The sequence below is a fragment of the Lasiodiplodia theobromae genome (assembly GCF_012971845.1).
Source record: "Lasiodiplodia theobromae strain AM2As chromosome Unknown scaffold_12, whole genome shotgun sequence".
Lineage (NCBI taxonomy): Eukaryota > Fungi > Ascomycota > Dothideomycetes > Botryosphaeriales > Botryosphaeriaceae > Lasiodiplodia > Lasiodiplodia theobromae.
This window is the reverse complement of record NW_023336322.1, coordinates 147,259-170,452: the sequence shown is the minus strand read 5'-3', so window position 1 is coordinate 170,452 and position 23,194 is coordinate 147,259. Positions and strand designations below refer to the sequence as shown.

General features: G+C 53.7%; 6 protein-coding genes across 6 annotated transcripts; 3 read left to right on the top strand and 3 right to left on the bottom strand.

Moving 5' to 3' along the window:
* Nucleotides 1–248: 248 nt before the first annotated feature.
* LTHEOB_4516 (Cytochrome p450 protein) lies at nt 249–1,259 on the bottom strand (the record flags this gene model as incomplete). The annotated part of the gene is made up of 2 exons (XM_035513559.1): nt 249–931; nt 995–1,259. 2 exons carry the CDS (start codon nt 1,257–1,259, stop codon nt 249–251), a joined length of 948 nt encoding a protein of 315 aa, XP_035374565.1.
* Nucleotides 1,260–1,461: 202 nt separating this feature from the next.
* On the bottom strand, nt 1,462–2,600 carry LTHEOB_4515 (uncharacterized protein; the record flags this gene model as incomplete). Its single annotated transcript, XM_035513558.1, has 4 exons — nt 1,462–1,720; nt 1,769–2,113; nt 2,172–2,308; nt 2,406–2,600. The coding sequence occupies 4 exons, from the start codon at nt 2,598–2,600 to the stop codon at nt 1,462–1,464; spliced, it is 936 nt and encodes a 311-aa protein (XP_035374564.1).
* A 412-nt stretch (nt 2,601–3,012) lies between these two features.
* On the top strand, nt 3,013–4,077 carry LTHEOB_4514 (3-hydroxyisobutyrate dehydrogenase; the record flags this gene model as incomplete). Its single annotated transcript, XM_035513557.1, has 2 exons — nt 3,013–3,058; nt 3,128–4,077. 2 exons carry the CDS (start codon nt 3,013–3,015, stop codon nt 4,075–4,077), a joined length of 996 nt encoding a protein of 331 aa, XP_035374563.1.
* Nucleotides 4,078–4,356: 279 nt separating this feature from the next.
* LTHEOB_4513 (Alpha beta hydrolase fold protein) lies at nt 4,357–5,338 on the top strand (the record flags this gene model as incomplete). Its single annotated transcript, XM_035513556.1, has 2 exons — nt 4,357–5,199; nt 5,255–5,338. The coding sequence occupies 2 exons, from the start codon at nt 4,357–4,359 to the stop codon at nt 5,336–5,338; spliced, it is 927 nt and encodes a 308-aa protein (XP_035374562.1).
* A 26-nt stretch (nt 5,339–5,364) lies between these two features.
* Nucleotides 5,365–7,028, bottom strand: LTHEOB_4512 (Zinc finger C2H2-type protein; the record flags this gene model as incomplete). The annotated part of the gene is made up of 2 exons (XM_035513555.1): nt 5,365–5,441; nt 5,510–7,028. 2 exons carry the CDS (start codon nt 7,026–7,028, stop codon nt 5,365–5,367), a joined length of 1,596 nt encoding a protein of 531 aa, XP_035374561.1.
* A 6,906-nt stretch (nt 7,029–13,934) lies between these two features.
* On the top strand, nt 13,935–15,366 carry LTHEOB_4511 (Integral membrane protein; the record flags this gene model as incomplete). The annotated part of the gene is made up of 5 exons (XM_035513554.1): nt 13,935–14,081; nt 14,132–14,168; nt 14,221–14,288; nt 14,345–14,721; nt 14,781–15,366. 5 exons carry the CDS (start codon nt 13,935–13,937, stop codon nt 15,364–15,366), a joined length of 1,215 nt encoding a protein of 404 aa, XP_035374560.1.
* Between the last annotated feature and the right edge of the window lie 7,828 nt (nt 15,367–23,194).

Genomic DNA, 23,194 nt, shown 5'->3' with positions numbered 1-23,194 from the left:
CCTGCATTCGTTTGACAGCTTGTGGTTGAACAGAAGTCATGCCGGACTTCCACCAGACCTATGGAATTCTAATTACATGCGGGATAAAGCTGGGTGTCTGCACGCACTTTTAAGGTTTTAAAGTTTAATTTGCGTCCGAATACCACCAAGACTATCAATGACCAAGAACTGTATCGTCTTTCATATGCCACAAGATGCCCAACTCACCACCACGAACCACTGTCAGACCATGGCTCATCAATATTCACTCACACATCCGCCAACGTAACATAACTCGGCGCCGGCTCATCATCCCCCATATCCGCCACCCACGCCGACCAATGCCTGCCAACCCTCTCCCTCCCCTCCGCCTCATCCGCCACCGCAATCGCCAAATCCGCCGCCGAAATGCCCTGCAACCTCCCCTCCAACACCCGCCCATCCATCGGGTCCTCCCCCTTCAACGGCAAGTAATCCACCCCCCACTCATACCCCCCCATCCGCCTCCCCGCCCGATACAGCGCCGGCGGCGACACATACGTCCAGTCAAACGCCCTATTCCCATCAAAAAACATAAAACTCGTCCGCGCCCCCGTCACGAACTCCTTCGCCGCATCATCACCCCTCCTAATCCCCTCCTCCACCTCCCGAATCACCTTCTCCGTCTCAGCCGTCGCTGTCCCCGTGCGGGCGGCGATGCGGGCGTTGCGGTACGAGCGCAGGCGCGCGCCGATGGGGCCGAGCCGCTCTTCCATGTACGCCGTGTGCGCGGCGCTGTCGGCGATGCCGCGGCGGTAGGCGAGCCAGAAGTCCGGGGTTTCGGCGACCGTCTGGAACGAGGCGTTGCGGCCCGGGATGTGCAGGCTGCCTGTGCCGCCGATTTGGATGAGGTAGGGGCGGGTGGCGACGCGGGTGGCGAGGATGATTTTGCGGGTTACTTCGAGGAAGGGCACTTGTGGTGTTTGCGGTTAGAACAGGTGGTGGGGAATAGGTGGATATAGCGGGGGCGTAGTACTGTATTTCAGGGCGCCGGCGCCGGCCGTGTGCGGGCCGTAGGCGTTGATGAGGACGTCGAGGTCTTTGAAGGAGGCGGCCAGCTCGTCGATGGTTTGGGAGTCGACGTCGAGTTTGCGCGGGGTGTAGAGCGGGTGCGTGCCGATTTTCTCTGGGCTGCGGGAGAGGCCGATGACGTGGTGGCCGCGGCGGATCAGCTCGACGCAGAGGTGGGAGCCTGTGAAGCCCGCGGGGCCAATGACGCCGACGGTTAGAGATTTGGTCATTTTGGGTTGCGTGAATATATGTTAAGCTTTGTCGATTGAGTTGATGATGTACTTGTCGACGCCTGCAGTCATTCGTCGGGTTTTATGGTCTCAACGTACCCCGCTCTGGATTGCAGCTTGACCCCACCTGTTGCACATATTTTCGTCTGTTGAGACGATTTCGTGGATGGATTTGTACTATGGTAAACTGGTAGAAATCCAATTACGGCCGCTCATCGTTGGGTATCCTCTCTACTGCGGCACGCTTCATATCATCTCCCAGCAAAGTCATAAGAACCTGATTGGAGCCTTCCTTCATCCACTCAGCATCATGAGCAAGCGCTACATGGGCTCCCATGTTCTGAAATTCCTTGATCCTTCTCAAGGTATCTTTAGCTGCGGGAATGTCGTGCTGTAGACACATCTTCTGACCAGTGGGGCTCTCGAAGACGGCGAAGTCGCATAGTCCATCAAGCAGTTTCCTGGATAATCCTGTTAGCCATAATTCTTCTCGCTGGAGGAAGCCCTACTTTGAATGACAGCAGTCACTGCCCAACAAGACCCAATCGCCTCCCTGCACGCGTGCAGCGGCGCAGAGGTTCCCCGGCATGTGGCCCGGGGCTTGGATCACGTAGAAACTGCCATCTCCGAAGAAATCCATGGCCTTCTCAAAGGGACCAAAAGGGGCCCAGGGCCCAGCAAGTTCTTCCCAATTTTCTGTCGCATTCGCAGGATCGAAGAACCTGCCATCCCACTGCATTGACGGATCTTGCATGTGACCAGGGGAACAAAAGTCCTTGGTACCGGGGCCGAAGTACCCCTTTGCCTTGGGAAATACCTTTGCAATAGGCCTGCAATGGTCCCAGTGTGCATGACTATCGCATCGTCAGCCCAGCCGCATCGCAGCCACTAGAGGATCAGCCCAAGCCCCACCTAAACACCACCGCATCCACGCGCTCAGCCGGCACGCCTTGCCCGCTTAACTGCTCATCAATCGGCACCCTCGGGCCCACGGGATTGACCAGCCCGAAAATGACCTTCTGCACCCACGTCGAGTACATCTCCGGGTCCTGTTGTTGCTATGTTAGCGCAACACGATCGACAGGGATCCCCGCCGCCAATGCGGAGGCGGAGGCGGAGGCGGGGGAGAGGGGAGGTTAATCTTACCCCTTCGACCCCCAGGTCCCACAACACGTGCCGATCCGTCGCCGGGTGGTGGACGTGGAAGGCCCAGTCGTACATGCGGAAGCGGTTGTTGGGCGCGCCGGCGTGCAGCTTGTCTTCTTCGGCGACGAAGCTGCCGCCGTCCAGCAGGCGGAGTTGGACGGTTGGGCCGGCGCAGGGAAGGGTTGAACTGGCCATGTGGGCGGGTCGTGCGTTGATGCTCGCAATTGGGTTTGTTCTGGTAGGTGGAGTACTGGGTGATGGAGGATAGTTTGGTTGGTTGCCTGGCTTTGCGCCCCCACAACGGTCCGGCAGTTCGGCCATCTGCCGGCCGAAGGAGAAATGAGGGGCGCGATTCAGGGACCACTGCCGAAAGAGGCAAAATGAGGGGTATGCTTAAATCCGGGTGCCCCTCTTTTCGAACCACAACGGCACCATCATTCCGCTGTTTCCCGATTGGCGTGCATTCGGGGTAAGGTTGTGGTGGGCATGTGCTACTCCGCAACGGTCGAGCTACTTTTGGAGAAAGCGAGGCTTGGAGAGAGCTTGGAAGCAACACTGCTACACCATCCCGAATCATCAACCACCGTCCAGTAGAACCCATCCCACAATGCCAGACACAACACCAGCACTATCCTCTCCCTTCGGCTTCATCGGTACGCCCACCCCAATCCACCACCACCACCACCACCCCCACTAACCCAACGACCTTCTCCACCCCCCAGGCCTCGGCGCAATGGGCTTCCCCATGGCCTCCAACATCCGCCGCCACCTGCCTGCGTCTACACCGCTCTACATCTTCGACCTCAACACCGCCGCGTGCGAGCGTTTCGTCCGCGAGCACGCGCCCCTCCCCGTAGTGATTGCGCAGTCTGCCCGCGCTGTTGCTGCTCACGCCCGTACTATCGTCTCCATCGTCACTGCGGCGCCGCACGTGCGGGCGGTGTATCTAGACGGGGATAAGGGCGTGATTGCTGCGGGGAAGGACGATGGTGGCAATCATGGCGAGGGGAGCGGGCAGAAGGTGGAAAGGCTGATGCTCGAATGCAGCACCATCGACGTCGAGACGACGCGCGACGTCGGCACCGCGCTGGCCGCCGCGGGACAGGGCGTCTACATCGACGCGCCGGTGTCAGGCGGGGTGCCAGGTGCGGCGGCGGGGACGCTGTCATTCCTGATCGGCGCAGCAGCCGACGCAGCAATGCGGGCACGGGTCGACGCGGTGGTGGGCATGATGGGGGATCCGGCAAAGGTGTTTTACCTGGGCGGCTTGGGCAACGGGTTGGCGGCGAAGCTGGCGAACAACTACTGCTCGTGCATCATCAACCTCGTCACGTCCGAGGCGCTGAACTTCGGTATCCGCGCCGGCCTCGACAAGCGCGATTTGGTCAACGTCATTCGCGCGTCGACCGGGAATTCGTTTATGCTCGAGAAGGTGTGCCCCGTGCCGGGGGTGGATCCGGATGCGCCGAGTAGCAGGGATTATGAGGGTGGGTTTAAGATGGTGATGATGCCGAAGGATGTGAGGTTGGCGGTTGAGGCGGCGGAGAGGTTGGGAGCGAGGGCGGCGACGGGGAGGGCGGCGTTGGGGGTGTATGAGGAAGCGGCAAAGGATGAGAGGATAAGGGAGAAGGATGCTAGTAGTGTGTATCGTTTCTTGGGAGGGCCAGAGTAGTAGTGCTGGAAATGATTCAATTTGTTCGAAGTGACTCTGTATGCTTGCATGTTTTGCCTACTCTGTGCACATCCTCGTTCATCAGCGAAGTTCCCACATCTGCGGGGAAGTTCAAGTAGCGTGGGGTACGGAGGTGGGGCGCAGCAGTCAAAAGAGCATGTAAAGAACGATCATTGAACGACTTCAAAACATACACAACGCTTGCACGCTATTCAGCCAGATAACCAAGCAAACAGTCAACACAAAAACAAAACAAGAAAAAGGTACAGAAGATCCACAATGCCCCCCACCACCGACTCCCAGGGCCGCACCTTCATCCACCATCCCAACGGCCAAACAACCCACTACATCCTCTCCGACTACACCGACCCCTGGAAATCATCCACCACCACCACCACCACCACCGCACCCCAAACCATCCTCCTCCAGCCCGGCTTCGCCCGCCACTCCGCCTTCTGGTACCACTGGATCCCGCGCCTCTCCTGCGCCGGCTACCGCATCATCCGGCGCGACCTCCGCGGGCACGGCCTGTCCAGCGTGCCTGAGTCGGGCTCCTCCTACGCCTACACCCTCTCCACCATCCTGTCCGAAATCATCGACACCCTCGACCAACTCGGCCTGCGCAAAGTCCACTTCGTCGGCGAATCCACCTCCGGCATCCTGGCCCTCGCCCTGGCCGCCCGCTTCCCCTCCCGCCTCCACAGCATCACCCTCATCTCGACACCCCTTTACCTACCCCCCGCCGCGCAGACCCTCTTCGCTTTCGGCGAGCCAAGCTGGCCGGCGGCGCTGCGCACGCTCGGCGCGCGCGGCTGGGCGCAGCGACTGGCGGCCGTGCCGGGCACGATGGCGCACCCCGATCCGGGGTACGAGAGCTGGTGGCTGGAGCAGATAGGCGTGCAGAGCGGGGAGGGGTTGGCGGGGTATGCGGAGTTCCTCTGCAGGGAGGAGGTGGATGCGAGGGGGTGGGTGGAAGGGGGAGAGGTGGCGGGGGGCGGGGTGCCGGTGTTGGTGCTTGTGCCGGAGAGGAGTGCGGCGGTCAAGGTGGAGGAGGCGGGGTGGTTGGGGGAAAGGGTGCCAAGGGCGACGGTGGTGGTGGTGAAGGGACGGGGGCATGAGATTGTGAGTTCTCCCTTGCCTGTTGTTCTTCTTTTTCTTGTTGGCTGACGGGCGGTAGTATACGGAGATGGCGGAGGAGTGTCAGACGGAGTTTTTGAAGTTCTTGAAGGATGTGGATGGAAGTAGGGAGAAGGGGGAGTGAGAACGATGGGCGTTTGTTCCTGGAGTTCATGAAAGGGCTGCTTGGTACGCGTTGTCGTACGCAGTAGCGAGCTGCATCAGGATGTAGCCCATCCGCGGCGTCACTGCCACACGCACAAATATCAGCCACCATCCCCCAAATCATCTTCCCGCAAAGAAAAGAGCAACTCACCACCCCAAACCCACGTATCCGTCAAAAACCCCGCCCACGCCCTCGTCACCGCCGCCGCCAACGACCCCACCCCATCATACCCATACTCCATCTCCTCCAACAACCCCTCCAACTGCGCCACAATCCGCTCCTCCTCCCCATCCGCCGCACCGCCCTCCATCTGCACCGCATGCACCCACTTCGACACGAACAACACGCTATCCCACGCCGCCACCGCGTGCTCGACGCTCCAGCTCAGCGCCGCCGTCTTCTTAATCAACAAATGGCCCAGCCTGACGGGGGTAATGAACCCCTCATACGCCTTCGCAATCGACTTCGTCAGGAACGCGTTGCGCGGCTGCGGCGCCGCGACGTAGTTTGCCATGGCAGCCGCGATCTCGCCGTCGTCGGACGCGAGCAGGATCATCTTGGGGAATGCGCAGCTGTTGCCGAAGAGCCGCACGTACGCGATGCGCAGCAGCGCGTGGCAGTTGAAGACGAGCGGGATGCTGGACGCGTTGTTGTAGTACGCGGCCTCGGGCGTCTCGACGCTGTCGTGGCCGAGGGCTGTGTGCCACCGGACGAGCGAGGCGAAGGTTGTGGTGAGGATGGAGTGGGAGAGCGGCGCAGGGAAGGACGCGGAGAATTGGATGATGCTCCACATGTGGACGTTGGCGGCGTGCGTGATGAGCAGGGCTGTGAAGCCTGAGATTTGGGGTGGCGGTGCAGGGCCGGAGTCGGGAGGCTGGTTGAAGAAGGTGGCGACAATGGCTTCCCGTAGGGTTGTTGGTGCGGAGGCGGCATGGCGGGATGCGCGGGCGTCTTCCCATAGCTCGGCGGTGCGCGCGTCCCAGAGCTTCTCTTCGCTGGGCGTTTCGAAGGTGAGGTCCTGCTCGATGGAGAAGAGGGGCGTCGTGCCGTACGTGACGGAGAACAGGTTGGTCATGATGAAGATGCCGCAGAGGAGGCGCTTCGACGATTCTCGCCGGATCCATTCGTCCCAGCAGGGGCTGGACTGCTCCAGTGCGGATTTCTGTAGCGCAGTCCGCTTGAGCTGGAACTCGATCTTGAAGAAGCCCATCTTCTCCACCGTGGATAGGACTGCAGCTGACTGCCCGCTGAATGCGGCGTACATGGACAATAAGAGGCAGCTCTGGACAACCCAGAGCGGCCGCGCCGAAGCCGGACTGGAGAAGCTGGATGGCTGGCTGGAGACGGAGCGGTGGAGAGAGGAGCTGGCGATGTTGTGGAGCTGCACCGCGCGTCGCCGGTCAAGCCTGTATAGGGCACCGATGGCGCATATCGACAGTATGAGAGGTCCCGGAGCAGTCGACAGATCCAGAGATGCGATGTGGATGATGGGAAAGTGGCAGTGAAAACAGGAGACGTAGGCTTCCATGAGTCTTTCCAGCTCTTTACTCTTTGGTATTGCCGTGAGATCAGGCTCCTCCTTGGTTCGGCTGCGGATGTCTCCGCATAGATGCTCGTAGACAGCATCATCTGCTGTCAACTTTGGGGGGCTGGTGACTTTCTCTCGCATTACCCGAGGAAGAGGTTGAGAAGCAGCATCGTTTTCCTGATGCATACTGGGAAACGGACCGCCTGGTGGTTGCGGGATTGTTGAGGGGAAATTTGACAATTGTGGGATTGCCAGTGGGCTGTCCGGGATAAAGTAGAGATCCCGGAGGACATCCAATGAGACACCATCGGGTACCATTTGAGCTGTATGGTTTACGAAAAGATCATTCATCTCCGTATCCAGCAGAAGATCTTGTCCAGTCGACGCGTGTGCGGTGTGGCGAGAATCTTCTGTTTCGTCTGTTTCGGGAATGATGGAAAGGGTCTCAGATGCTCGTCTCTCAACAGCTATGTCTGCCAGCGGCTGGGATATATTATTGGCCGCGTCCGATAATGACATTGTTGTTGTAGGAGAAGAATGCGCCGAGGCAACTTGTTTTTCACCTGACCCAGAACTCTGCGTTTGCAGACCATTACTGCCAAGGTCTTGATCTACATCCCATGTCGGAAAATCCATATCGTTGAAGAACGATGGGCTCATCATTCGAGATAAAGTGATGGGGTATGAGTTTCGTCTGGCATGGGGGACGCTGGAATCCTCTGGTGTTGGTGGCCCGTCTTGCGAAAGAACATCGTCTGTCGAGGTGCTTTCACCAGGGCTTTCATGAGACGTTGCTTGCGCCTGCCGTTGAGCTTTGTTGTTGGACGGTCCGGTAGATCCGCTGTAGGACGACCTGCGTGGTCTAGGATCTCCGGCAGCGGCATGCTCCTCTGCGTGAAGAGAGCGTTCATGCCGACTGACAAGGTCTTTTCGTGCGTAGCTCTTCTTGCAGAACCGGCAGGCGAACGGACGCTCTCTGGTATGGACGCGTTCGTGGCGCGCACAGTGCTCGCTGCGCTTGAAGATCCGGGAACACTCTCGGCACTTGTAGACGCGTCTGGCTCTGCCGGTCTTGGTGAAGCCAAATGGATGATCATTTCCGCCGGCCGCTGTGGGGATGAGGGGAGCTTCCATGGTTGCCGTTGAAGGTAGAATAGCACAAAGTCCAAAGGAAACGATGTTGAGGGTAGAATCAGTAGGTGAAGAGCGCATCCGATGGGAGCGTGGGGAAATGCGGGGAAAGACTGTTTCGGTACTGCCCGCCGATGAGCCGCACATCCAATGCGGGGAAAAGCGCTACGAATTAAGATCCGGGCAGGATCATTATCCATTCGGCACTTTGCATAAATCCGATGGCTTTAACTGTGCTCTGATTGGATTAAAACCCAAGGTTGTGGTCCAGTGGCGACCAGTTCATTGGTCATCGCGTCTCATCCTTCGGCCAAGTCCAGATCTTGCCAGCCGTAGGCTCACCGAATGGACCCTTCGGAAGTGAGCATTTCCGAAACGTAGATCGGTGAAAATAAAGTGTGATCTGTCCTGTGAGATGGTCCAGGATGCTACCCAAACTTCCCACTACAACACCAACCATTCCGACGAATCTCCCCTAAGACGCGCAAGCGTGAGGCTTGCTAGTACTGGCTTTTGGAGAGCTTCTGATATTGCTTGAATTGTTATTGTGACTGGAGAACTTCCAGACTAACAAAGGCCTGTAGAGTTTTGGATGAGCTCTTTTAAGCCAGAACATTGTTTGAAATATCAGCGGCTTGAATAATTCCCTGTTTAACATATTCCAATTCTAAAGTAAGCAATTTATAGCCCAGTTCCGTCTGTTTCGCCGTCACCGGCTAGCAAAGATGGAGTGCAACAGGTGACAAGATATTATTTTAACAATTCCCTCCTACTGAACTCGCAGCGCCTGTTTTGTCACGACTTAGGGCAAATTATAAGGTACAATTTAGGAGATACTCTCATAATTTGAAAACTACCTGTATGCCTTACTGTTTTCTTCGAGTTCCTATGAGTATGAAACAAAGCATCATCTGAACGTGTGAAGCTTAATGAGGTCAGAACTCTCCCATATTATTGCGGCTAATCATTCAAGCCGTCTGGTCATGACAGCGCCAGTACCACTGGCTAGCGCTATGTCACCTGCCACCTGCATCACCTCTGTTGCGGAGTACCACTGCAAGCATACACTTTCCTCTGAGCCGAGTAATTGAAGCCGTACTTTCTATCACTTGTCGATATTCCATTGGCAAGCGGTGAGAGCTTAATTAAATCTACATGGCATCTTCCTACACCGCCAACTCTCAATCCTCACCGAGACGAACTGCCGGATACGCTGTGATATTTCCCCTTGTGACTCTGCAAGCGAGCCCGGTATTGAGTCAAGCTTTATCGATCGCTAACAGAGGATAGACGTTATGCTGCACGGAGCTTCTAAGTAAAAGCCGCATAGAGGTACGCTACGTGTGTAGTACTTAGCTAGCAAAAGTAACGAAGCAAAGCAAAGCCACATCTCTACTCATAAACCATGTAGAGCACGATGCCACGTGGAAAGTACGCAATGGTGGTGACGATTCAGTTCTCGTATTGAGGAGATTTTCTAGAGGCTGGCAACGGTTTCTAGTCTCCTTCTCTACTTCTTTGACTTTTCCTTTTGTTCAATGTGTATCCTGTGATGTTCTGGATGTGAAGAGCGTATTATATAGGATTGAAGAGTTCTTAAAGGTCTCCGTGACAAGCTTCAACATATACTGGACTATATAGACTAGAGTTTCGGCACTTGAGATTCATGAAAGAGTTCTAGAGGACTAGACTATCAATAGCCGAGCTAAAAGCTGTCACTAATCAGTATACGACGTCATGCGAGCCGCAGATGCTTCTCATCGGGTTGTTGTTCTTCACTTTTCTTTCTTTTTTTGCTTCCTTATCATTCTTGATTTGACGGAAGAAGCTCCTTGCAAAAGATACGAATACGGATGGCAATCACCGATGGTTGAAAAATAACAGGGCGAGCAAAAGTTCACAGCAAGTCAAGACCAGCGGAGGGAATTCCGGTCAGCACGAAAGCGTATGTCCGCTCGGTCTCGGAGTTACCGAGCTGCTGAAGGAGCAGAATCGTTTCATCTGTCAGCAACAGGCAATACGAACATAGGCCTGGTACTGCTGTCGCATCGAGCCGAAAGGGGTATCGGCACTGTGGATGCAAAAAGAAAAAAGCGGGTGTTGTTGAAGAGTGTGGATAATCGGGTGGTCTGATGAGTGCTGGCCTGACGACGAAAAAAAAGCAGGGGGTCGATCATACATCAACGCCACGCGCGGGTCCGACACGCGAAAATTGCGAGCTCTCTTGCGAGTGCGCGGGAGTGGCCGAGATACGAGGCGCGGAACATGGCGACAAAGGATCCAGGAGCACGGAATCGCTTTCGCAAAAAGCTTTTGAATGAGAGAGCATGGCTGTGCTTCAGGCCAGCAAGGCACGCAATCCGGCTGTTGCATGTATGTTAAGTCATTATTTTCCCAACTGCTCTAAAGCCGCAGCGTTGCAAGACTAACAAATGGTGGGCCAAGAATTGTAAGCCTGCGGAGCCGCTTGCCACACCACAATGCACTGCCACGGAGGTCGTCCCGCAGCTCCATTCGCCACAATCCCTCCAGCAGCCGTCACACTTCGTTTCGCGCTCCTCCTTGGCGCCGTCTCGAACCCCTCCATCATGCCATGGGTAATCGAGGCCGCTGCTGTGGGACCAGGATCATCCGTTCATGCTCGTCACCGTGCACTGACAGTCTGGGTAGCAATGCGTTACTAGTTCGCAAACACCGGCAGTTGGTGCAAAAGCCGACAGCCGTGTGGCTTGAACGACCAGTCCCAAAAGAAGACAAGTGAAGAACCCCGTGCTGCTTCTCCTGTTGAATCCTTTACGGCGTACTCCGAGGGCTGTGACAGAAAACAGTTCCTGCGGCTGATGCGCCGGCACCAATAGAGCGCTCTGAAATAAAGACGAGGGATCGACGCTCTCCAATCGGAATGCGGGAGGTGAGATTGGGCTGGCGATTGACTCGTGGAGCAGCCGTGTGGGGCGGCTTCGGCATGTGGGGTTCCTCTTCTCCTTTCGGCCTGTTGATCGAAACACCCCGGTGTCCTCCTTCTGTAAAAAGTGCTGCTCATCGGTATAGCATCACAATTAATAGCTAGGGATTCCATTTCGCGACATTACCTATCGCTGCTCTGTCGTTTATCACAGTCAAACTTTGGATCTACAGCGGGGAGATTTGTGCTTGTGGGTTCGGTAGGAGTGGGGTGTTCGCTGGACGCCACGGAAGTGCATCGCTGGGTAGGAGCGAAGCGATTTCAACGAAATTAGATGCTAGGCCTGGATATCTTTATCCTGAAATACAATGCGTATTAAATATGATACCGATGAACTCTTGGACGTCTCCACCTTTCATGATTGGTAATGCTCTTGGTTTTGAGAGAAAGGCAGGTGTAATTCAACTATTAAGACTCGTGACTTGACCGAAATAGAGCTGAACGAGTTGCTAAACGTTAGCGCTACCCGTCGCACTATGACTGCTGTTCTGCCCAATAATTTAGAGATGTAATTCATGCCCTCGGCTCTGTTCCGGCTGGGCGTCAAGGGTCTGGCTCTCCCCGGTAAAGGTTACCAATCGGCTCATTTTGCTGCCGAGGTTGTGGTGAAAAGCCATGTAGTCCTAGCCTGCATGTAAGCTTCCCCTCCCCCTTCCAAGACAGCGGGGGGAAAGACATCCGACCGCGGGGGGGAGGCGGCACGAAAGCATAGCCCCAACTCTATTCATCGAACCTTCTTCGTGCATTCCGGCCGCAACGGACATAAGATGGCGCAAGAGAATGGACGTTGCACCATTGGCGCAGGGGCATTCGACCGTACGTTCTGGGCCGGAGAATGCCCCACAGGATTGCAGCCCCAGCTGGATCATTGGTCTGGCCCTCGTAAGACGCGGCACGGCAGCGCGGAGCCACGGCAGGCGGACACTAGTGCGAATGGCAGGTAAGAGGTAGAGGATTCGTGCCTTGAGTCAGGGCGCTGCATTCTTCTTAAATGGCTTGAAGGACGTAGCATCCGAGTATAGCGCCGACGGTATGAGCCGCGTAAAAAATGATCCTAAACACGTGTTGATGGCGTGAGATTGTGGGAGACGGGATGTGTGTGAGGAAGCGGATGACGGTATCAAGAACCGCTGCGATCTCAGTGGGCAGCTTTGGAACAGGAAGGTAGCTGCAAAGTAGGTGGAAGACGTCACCACGAGTGCCTCAAAATAGGATCAGAATCCCGCATCAGATCAACAGCTAAGACTTCGTAGCGAGAAGCATGAGTCGGTCAACCGAACCTGCCAAAAAATCACGTTTGAAAAAGAACAACAAGTTCATGCAGGGGCACAGCAGCTGAGTTCCGCACCACGTGGAAGATGCCAGGGTAAATTCCAGGGCAAGTGCCAGGGGGTCGGGACCAATGTGGCCGAGGAGGCGCGTCTGGCGCTGGGGAACGCCATCCCGACATGCCGACGGTTTTCAGAACAGGGGCGGAAAAGGCTGACCTCTCGGGGCCGAAAATGCTCCCTACTCGGAGCTGAACTATCAACATTTTTCATAGACCGAAGAGTTGTAGCAACTTTTTGCAGAGCGACATTGACGGAAAAAAAGACCGTAGGTATGTGCCGTCGGGAGACAATTCCATTTGGGCGTTGCAAAAATGGGACCTAACGAAGAACGATGGAAGATCGCTTCCTTTCGCTGCAGGGTGATGTAGTAGATCCTTCGGAAAACAACCGAGGGCCTAAACTCGTGGGGTATGAAAGCCGAGGAGTAGCGGCAGAACTATCAGCGGCAGTGCCTGGCCCGTAGACACAGCAGCTGGAAACTAAATCCGCCGTCCTTAAACCGTCGTCTCGAAAAAGCGCTCATAAATGCAATGCCGAATCACAGCGGCATTATTTTTGTGGACGCACTGCCGTCGGCTTTGGGAGGGAAATAATTGGATCTTGGATCTATAGAAGTGGCAGAGATGGAAGGGGTATTGCAGCATTCATCTACATAACGAAGATAATCAATCGCTTACCGGAGAAACCACCAAAATGGTGGAGAGATGCGAACGGCCGGATGGGGAAATGGAATGTGGGGCTCTAATCACTAGCACTGTGACGCTACCTGGAGAGTCATGAACCATGGCCTCGCACACACCAGCGCTTCCTTGAACTTCAGCTGACGCGCGGCACACATGTTTTTCTGCGGCAGGTGGCTGGATCGCGATCCTGCAGCGCCCCTGTGGTGCCTGGTTGGGAGATAGGGGAGGCGTGCGCAAAGATTCTACTGATGGCAGGAAGCTGGAAGCAAGTCGACCTAGTGCATCACCATGATTGTCGTATCGATAGTGTCGGCAGTTGACGATCGTTGACGATCGCAGCAGGGCGCCCAGCAGCGTCAACAGCGAGCGCCCTGACGAGTCGACGGCTAAGCTTCTCCGGGATTGGTGGGTCGTTGGTTGGGCTGGTACCGAAAGCGCCGAACGCTCACGAGGCGGCCAGGATCACCCTCGGAGTGTGGGAGTCTCGAGCTGACTACCAAATCTGCACCCGAGGCGAATCAGCAGGCCCCATGTGCATGCGGGGAGCTTGCCGCCGCCCTGACTACCCCTACTGCGCATCTTCATCATCCAATGCACCTCGCTTGGCTGACGATAGTACCAACGCCACCCCGTACCCAAGCCCAGCCCGTACTTTACGGCGGGCGCCGCGCCCTGCCGTCTAGTTAGTGCTGGGCTTGCCGGGGCGTCGAATTTCTGGATGCCGCACGTTCAAGCCACCCCAAGGAACGCCCTGCTGTCCCGCAGAATCAGGGTGTTCCGTGCTCTCTCATTTTCTTAGCCCCAGGCTGCTCATCCATAACACTGTTGCGTGCCGCTTCCTTGGGAATCCACAACTGACTCTTTCCCCACAAACTTGAGCTACTCTCGACCACATCCGCAGCTTTCAGCCAAGCGGCGAGCTTGCATTCTCTCCGCCATGTCTGAGAACAGGGGCCCGGGTGCGCTGGCCACTTCGGTGACAGTCACCTGTGTCGCTGCCGCCATCGTCCTCATACGTCTATGGATCCGCATACGCATTGTGCGCGCGTCGGGCTGGGACGACTGGATGATCACCATCGCCTGTGTAAGTTGGATCTTGAGAAGACATCGGGACGTGATAACTGACAGTTGTAGGCTGGTATTGCTGGAATGACCATCTGCATCACCCAACGTAAGTCATCTCCTCAACCCACCGCTCGCAAGACATGCTAACCACCATCCAGAGGTCAAGTACGGACTCGGAAGGCATATGAATGAACTTGACGACCACGAGAAGGAGTATTTATACTTCGTAAGCCATGCATCCGACCATCCCAACACCAGCATCCGTCACTGACGCCAGCACAGTACTTCTGGCTCTCCATCATCTTCTACAACATCGCCCTGGGCCTCACCAAGGTCTCAATCCTGATGCAATACCTCCGCATCTTCGCCACCGCCCGGGCGATGCGCATGGCCATCCTAGCCACCATGGCCTTCATCGTCCTCTACGCCTTGGAAGCAATCCTGCTCAGCGTCTTCAGCTGCACGCCCATCCGCCGCTTCTGGAACCGGCCCATAGCCGGCACCTGCGTCGACTTCAAAGCCCTGTGGTTCGCCCACGCCGCCATCAACATCTTCTCCGACGTCCTCATCATCTCGCTGCCCATGCCCGTCATCAAGGGCCTCAACATCCCCACCAAGCAAAAGCTCGCTCTGATGGGCATCTTCGCGCTCGGCGCCTTGTACGTATACCCCAACAACACACTCCCCTCCCCGACCCCAGCTAACCACCACCCAACAGCGGCTGCGTCACCTCCATCCTCCGTCTCAAATCCCTCTACGCCGTCGCCGACAGCGTCGACCAATCCTACGACAACGTCGACGCCGCCGTCTGGTCCAACGTCGAGATCAACGTCGCCATCATGTGCGCCTCGCTGCCCACCTTCAAAGCCCTCATCAAACGCATTTTCCCGCACCTGCTCTCGACCGACCCGGCCTCCTCGCGTTCGCCCGCCGGCAAGTACGGCAACACCATCGGCGGCGGCACGAACGGTGCATGGCAGCGTTCGCGGAACACGCGGAAGAACGGGACCGTTATTTCGCTCGATTGCATGGAGAGGGGCGAGGGCGGTGGTGGGGTGATGGGAGGCGTGGTAAAGCAGAAGAAGGAGATGTTTACGACGACGATCGAGAAGGGGGTGAGGCATCATGGGTATGGGGGTGATGGGTCGGATGGGGAGAGTGAGGGGAGTGGTGAGGGAATTAAGGTGACGACGGTCGTGTCGCAGCGGGAGGACTCGAGCTCGGATAAGAATATGCTGGATCCGGATGATGTGCACAGCATTAGTGAGAGTGAGAGGAAGTTCTTTCCGCATGGGCATGCATGACGGGAGGAGGAGGAGGGGGTTCGGTGACGCATTATGGGAGTTCTACTTGGCGGCATTTTCCTTTGTTATTTTTTTTGTATTGATCGGGAAGGACGAAGTACGGACTATATCAGCTTGGAGTCAAGAAGAGGCCAGACTTGGATAGCGCTGGAGGGAAAGCGCGCGGAGTAACGATCTTTCCATTCTTGCATTGATAGCGGGAGCGAGAAAAGGATACCCGAGACATCATGCTAGATATATACACTGCTATAATAGCGCAACAGTGCGTCATTTCAGACATGTTCCTTGTCGGAAACAGGCTTTGCGGCATCTCTCGCCGTAATGAAGCAGCAATAGTGCGGTCTCCCCTGATAAGAGGCCCAACGCCATCCGCGCAGTCTGAATTATAAGCCCGCAGCCTTGTTCAAGCACATAATCCATGTATTCGTGCAGGGAAAATGCAGCAGCTTTGCTGCCCGTTCGCGATAAGGGGATGCAACTCTACGAATTTCGTAAAGTTATTTTTCACACGGTGAGAGCGCCTCATTCTCACTTTCTATCGAGTAGTTACGCGAACGGTGAAATAAAGCCAAATTACATTCTTGCTATCAAAAGAGAATGGTGCGCTATTAACTAAAACTTTTTCCGGTGCCGTCTTGGTATACTTCTGAAAAGCTCGGGTATCTAACGTCTGTCGCAGTAGTGAAACAAAAGCGCCCCGGGCTCAGTTCGTCGGTTGGGACGTCAGTAACAAAACCCCAAGTTAGGGGGAGGAAAGAAGCATCTGTATCTTGCTTGTGTTTGTGGCACGCGGCGCTGATGGCAGCACTGCAGGTGGACACAAGAGGCATAGGGTACGCCTCTTTACCATTTTCAAGCCTCTTCGCTCTATACCTCTTAAATGCCCCCACCCCGAGTACCGCGATGACCAACGTGATACCAATCGATAAGGAGAACACAATACCAAGGCTGGAAAAGCCAACAACAGATGCATCCATGGCCGGTGCCTTTTCGAATTCAGCTTTCGCAAGTTTCCCTACATCCGGCTGTGAATACCCAATTGTCTGAATGACGAAGACGCTCTGTGAAATCATCCAATGAAGGAGTCCAGAGCTGACGATGAGGGGGATCCCGTAGGCGAAAGGTAGCGAGAGGAAATATGATGACCGCTGTATCCCCTGAGGAAACGAGAGACGAAGGGTCTGCCGCCCTAAAATAAAGCCATTCCATTCTTCAGCGATTAATAGTACCGTGAGAAGGTTGTTGATCAGTAGATAGAGGCCACTGACGACAACCTGGAATACGTTAGCGAAGAGCAGAGCTACGAAAAAGCCCGTGGTCTGGTCCAATTTCCGCATAAAGCTCGCAAAAGCAATTGCCCAAGTTTTTGCGTCACCAAGACCGTAACGCCATATGGAGAAAAAGCCACCTAGATTCGTTTTTGTTTTTTGTTCATTGATTGCGATGGATAGAAGGACAATTGAAATAGCGATCATGATGCTGCACCTATTTCGAGTCAGCATACTTCTTACACTAAGTTGGAAGTCTTACAAAGAAATGGTGACAAGCCATCGTCTTTTGCTTGCCGCATAATTCCATTGCATAGACACTGGTTCTCTGGCTGTCGTGGAATCGTCGGGCCAGTTTCCAGTGAAGTCGTCTTTACCAACAACAGGCATTTTAATAGTGTTAGTGTCCTCGACCTCTAGAAAGCTGGCGATGGCATCTCCGATTGTTACTAAGTAGTCCGGGCCACGGCTAGTGGGGCTTTGAAGTTGCTGAGGAGCCTCGGTGGAAATGACTCTAGCCCAAGGCGACAAGAGTGCGAAAGCGCGTCTGTAAGATGATGTATGATTCGGATTGGTAGCTTTACTAGTCTGGCCATGGATATGTGCTACCCAACAAATGCATATGCATTTGAAAAGATTCAGAATGCACACTGTGAATAAAATGACAGTGCTTACTCTGAGGGCGCAACTCCCGTCCATGTCATGTGCATCTCCTGCTGGTATGCAATGGTCGATCTTTGCCCAGAACTCCTTGGAGCCCGTTCGGAAATCAGATTGATCCCCGTGGTACGTCCAATTATGCGATTGTGGCCCCAAAAATTGGTCGGTGCACCAAACCCGCAACCGTTCGCCCGGCATTTTCCAAGCTGAGCAAAGCCAATTGTTGCTAGCGTACCAGTCAGTCGGTGGACCGGGAGTGGTGAAGTTTGACAGCAGAGATGAAGTATTGTCAACAGCAAAAGATTGCTGGTCTTCCATGGTCAGGTTCGAAGTGACAACTATAAGGTCCGTCAAGCCACCGTCACGTCCAGCATAGCGCTTGATGCACTCAGCGTTGTTGATGGGTTCTACTTCGGAGGCGTTTGCCATCTCTCGTAGGCGTTGCAGCCGTGGACTTGTGTATTCCCAAGGGATTGGATCCAAGTAGAAGTCTTTAGTAACAATTGCAACTTTGTAAGAGCTGATAGGAAGGGCGGCAAATATTGCAGAGTTCCATCTGTTGAAAGAAGGAGGAATATCAGAACAAGAACTCCGCAGCAGTATTTACAAACTTACATAAGATGTAGAAGAGCCGAACTAATCATCAAACAACACCAGAGAGTCTTCCGTTTGAGGTCAATCTTACGAAGATTTCTTAGACTTTGGACTCCGATATCGTACCATTGTTTCTCACCGTGAGCTTTATCTAGCTCCGATCGTGTTGGTGCCACCAGAATCTGAGCGCAGTAGTTGCTCGAGCCTAAGAGAATTGTTGACATGACGTTGATAGCAAGATGCAGGAGTTTGTTGTAAAGCTTCACATCGTCGCAGGTGGTAGTGCCGTCGGGGCCTAGGAGGTCTCCGCCATTGCTTCTAAACCCGTGCTCGTGGATGGCGAAAGACGCGAAGACAAGGTTGAAAAGGAAGACAATACATGCAATGATTTGATGAATAAGAAGAGCAGCGTCTCTGTCTGAAAGCCTCTTGAGGTAATTTTGCTCTAACACGCTCTTAGGCTCAACCTTCGGAAACCAAAGTTTGAAGTTATCGATCAACGCAAAACGGTCACGATAACTCGGCTCATGGGGGGTTTTTGACGAGGAAAAAGTGTAAGATGAGGCATTAAGCAAAGGAGACTCGTCGGTTGGTTCAGGGCTCGGTGCACGCTCCGGGCTCGCTTCCAAGCAAGACATTTCGTGCGACGCCATAGCAGGCAGATTTCAGAAGGAATTGTGATAATGCACTGCTTATAAGTAGCCTCAGAAGACGTCTCGGATCTAAAAGCAGCTGTTGCAGCCTTGCTTCAAAGACAAACCTAGACTATCACGCAAATTTAGTAATGCTTGATCAGCATTGTGGCTGGATCACAAGGCAGCAGCATGCAGGAATACGGGAACGCCAAGGCCCACACCGAAGGCGTTGGTGAGAGACATGCGTCGTCGAGAACGCAAGGCTGGCCAATTGTAGCACACTACGTGATTGCATCAGCTACCATATTATTAACTTGATACGGCTCGGAGCCTGAACCCATTGAGGTACAGTCTGGTCGGATAGAGAGGATTGAGTAAGGTTGTGAATAACAAACACCTGCTGCCTTCGGATCTCACTTCATCCTGAGTCCGCAGTCTAGTACTAGAGGTAAGTACCCTCCCTCGTTGCCACTTTATTTCACTCTTGTGATGGGAATCTGTTTTTCGGTTCACATTTGCATGTAGATACGGATACCGGGGACTCACATAGTAGTGTGCGCTTGTCTGTATGTAAGAGAGTGACGGCCTTGTGTGCAGACGTCGGGGCCTGATTACGACACTTGTAACTGGCTTAAGCGCATCTGTCACTTTTGCGCCAGCTTTAAGCGAATCATTTCCTATTTATATCAGCTTTGCAGCACCTGACGTGAGATTTCAGCTTGTGTAACTCCATGTCCAGTTGCTCCCATGCCATTTCAGTCCCCCGTTTTCACGCCGACTGTTTGATTCACGCACCTACTACGTTCACTCCACCGTTCACGTCTCCACCGTTTCAGCCTCGCTGGCATAGAGTGAGCCCTAACACGACCAATTGTGTGCCTACACGTAGCCGTAGGGCAGCTTAATAAGCAAAGTGCAAAACACCGGCCCTGGGTATGAAGTAGTCTCGCTGCCTCCTTTCATTTGAGATCTACCCATTACAAGGCTCTAATAGGCGGAATTTTGGAAAGACTATACCGCGAGCTTTCAAGTCTGTGCAAGACAGCCGAAGATCTTGCAAGTTTTGCGACCTTATCTACCGCAGGGTTCCCCGAAATCCAGATTTGATTGACCAACAGCTTGAGTATGACTTTAACTTTAATTCATCAAACGGGGTCCCACACCATCGCAACCTGTGGTCCGGATAACATGAGACGGGGCACTGGAGTATCTCAGTTCATTTTTATTCCCACAAGCTGTGAACCAAGCCAGAAAATGAAAAGTATAACTGACTAGACGTAAATCTGCGGCAGGTGTCCAAGCTGGGTAGCTTTTCCCTGGAAGGCTTGACTTGACAAAAAGAGCCTGGACGAGCGCAAGAGTTGGTCAACAAGTGGATGGACGACTGCACGAGAAAACATGTCAACTGTGGTAATTTCGCCGACAGGAAGTGGCGCCCAATAAGACTGTTAGATATAGGCGAAAGTCCTGACTTCAATTCCTTGCAACTTTGCGAAGGAGACGAAATCAAGCCAGGTGTCATTTACACGACTCTGAGTCCCTGTTGGGGCGGTACCCAGCCTACCAAACTTACGCATGAAGCACATCCCCATTTCCGGAACCCCACCGCTTTTAACAGCCTGTCTACGACATTTTAAAATGTCTTAGAAGTTGTGAGAAAGCCCGGAAAGCGCTAAATTTGGATCTATTCTATATATATACTGCAGGTAGGGGTCCCACTTAAACCCGCTTGCAAGTTTAAGCGGGGACCTAGGCCCCGCTTATAAGTAAAAAGCCATCAGCAGATCGATTGATTAAGCAGCCCTACTTACGCTTAGCTTGCTTAACTGCTTAGTAAGCGCTTGTTAAGCGTAAATACGTTCTATCTCTTAGATTTAGTATATACTATAAGAGATATACTCGGATATCTTAGATATCTTGAATATTTTCGAATATCGTAATATCTAAAAATATATATCTAAGAATACTTCTTCTAGCACGCGCTAAATCTAGTATAGTAGAAATATACTACTTAATATATACTTGTTAAGCGTTAAGTAAGCGGGGGTATTTACCTCGCTTGCAAGCTTAAGCGCTTAATCTAAGTAAATCGATTAAGCGGGTCTAAAATGCCCGCTTGCAAGCCGCTTGATTGATCGCTTGTCAAGCCGCTTGCGCTTGCTGGGACCCCTGACTACAGGATTCCATTGAGGATTGGAACAAGGAAGCTGGCATGATGTGCTCTGTCTATCGCAACCCATTCTGCAACCTCCCGGCGACAGGCGCATCTTTCCCAACTGAGGGCTTCCTCATCGAAAGCACTGATGAAGTATTCCGTATTTCTGCGGACTGGGAAGGAACGTACTCAAAGTCTGACCGAACTGAGTTTTACCATTTTGACCAACAAGAATGGGAACAAAACATTCCAAACAGCCCCTCTCCACAAGCCAGCATGACGCTTGCAAGAGAGATTATTGGCTCCCCGGATGCTTCACTTTGGTCTTTCTCAAGTTGCCTGGGAGTGCAATGAACTCCATGCAACTGAGCGCTTCCCTGTCCATACCTCACAATTCTGGCCTCTCGACTTCATCGCCAAGCGTCTCAATCCTAGCCAATGGGGGAATTCACCGCCACAATTTTCTTCCTAATTGAAGGGGCAGTTCCGGAAGACTTGGAGTGGAACAATCGCAGCATACTCAGAAAATCGTCTGACAGTAGATTCGACCGGATTCCTGCGTTCACAGATATTGTCGACAAGTACAAGGAATTAACCTCGGACGACATCTTAGGCAAGCTTTAGAGATTAAACATTGAGTGGAATCTTGTTTGGAGGGCCGAGGAACCAGGACAGCGTTACGATTCTTACGTCGCTCCGTCATGGTCAGGGCTCTCACTGAAAGAAACACCTATTCGCGGTGGACCAGAATTGACAATATTGGAAGTGGAACTGGGTCATGTCTTGCAAGCCGAGGTGACCCCCTCTCCTGGTAAATTCAAGTATTGTTAAATATTAACCTAAAGAGGCAAGAATATAATGTAAGAAGATAGAACAAAGGGAAAAGAGTCAACTATTTAACTACAGGGTAATGACTAGATATTTATATACAACGAGTGAAGCTTAAACACGTCACTAGCATGTAACTTGCTACTTCAACAAGTATACTATCATGGATGGTCATATTCGGTGCTGGGGCAGAGTAGCTTTGGCGACCTTGTCTTCGAACGGACCAGGCGACTCAAAAGGAAAACTTCTGGTTCAGACAGATGCGAATACGACAAAACCATTGTACGCTCACTTTGATGCTAATACACCCGAGGCGATAAGTGCTACGGAGTTGCTTTTATTTCCTGTTTTCCTTTACCCTTTCCACTTGGAAGACAATATCATTATTTTCCTTTCCACCATTAAGCCACAGTGTTTCCCCACCGTTAACCAAATACCGGACCCATACAAGTGAATGAGTCTAAATCTAGAGAAAACAAGTCATTCCGTGACGGGAGGCCAAGCCGCGATATTCAAATTACCAGGAGCAGAAAATGGACGCGGCTGCCGCTGAGCTGGATTCATTGATCTCCCGCATCACTGGTAGACACCAGCGTAGTGCTTGCGCAACTGCCGCGACGGGTGGCTGTCTGGAGCAGCCTAGCGCGGCGACGGCGGCAGCCGTGGCGACGAACCGGCAGCACTGGCGCCATTCCGACTCCTCCAGGGGTCGAGAATCTCTCGGACCCAGCAAAATGGCGTCTCAGACGCATCGAGAACTGCGCAACCGTGGGAGTTTCCCATGGCGATGGAGTTGGCTCCGGGAATGTTGACGACATGACGGGAGGTCGTTGGGCCGGCTCAACGTTGAGGGCGCGGGGGCCGTCTCTGCTCATTTGCTGGAACACGGGGGCGCTGACGACAGCGCTTGCGCTCGAGGCCGCGTGCGTGCGCGCGCGAACGTTGGAAGGTCGAACGTAGCGGACCTCGTGTTCGGTCGATTTTGCCGGCCCCCGCTGCGTGTCTGTCGTGGTGGTTACGTGGTCATGCGACCAGATTTGGTCGTGGTGTTTGCGTGGCGCGTGGCTGGAAGGTTCTCCCGTTAGTCTACCGGCCCCCTCACCGAGCTTGAATCAGCAACACCACGGATACGACTTGGCTGATTTTGTTGTCGCTCCGCATTTTTCATGACCTGCTATTTCTGCTGCGACTTCAATTTGCTTCGCGCCAACTCATTATCATCCTTCTTTCCTTCATCCTCGTGCTCCTCCCTCCCCCCAGTTTTGCTCTCTATTGCGCCATTCGAATTTAACCTTTCATGCGCTAGTCTTTTTCCATCTTCATGTCGACCATGAGCACATATACCAACCATTTGAATGTTCCCCTTTCTCTTCCCCGAGACATCCGCCGTATCTTCTTCTCCACATAGCTGTATTTTGCTTTCTCTTACCTCCTCCTTTCCTCAAGCGTAATAGTTCCACAACTGGCATAAGTACCAACCCCAATTCAGCTCCTCAAGACAAGCTCATCCTTCTCGAAGGGGTACCGAAGGTTTCAGTAGTCAGACGGTTAAAAGTTTGTTTGTCTCCTATCGATTTGGTGGAGAGATATCGTTTGCTGGGCTTTGATCGGGCCGCATGCCAAGTGAATGCCGAGCCGACGACTTCCGAGCGGTAGATAAGAGCTGGGCTGACAGTAGATCTGCTTCT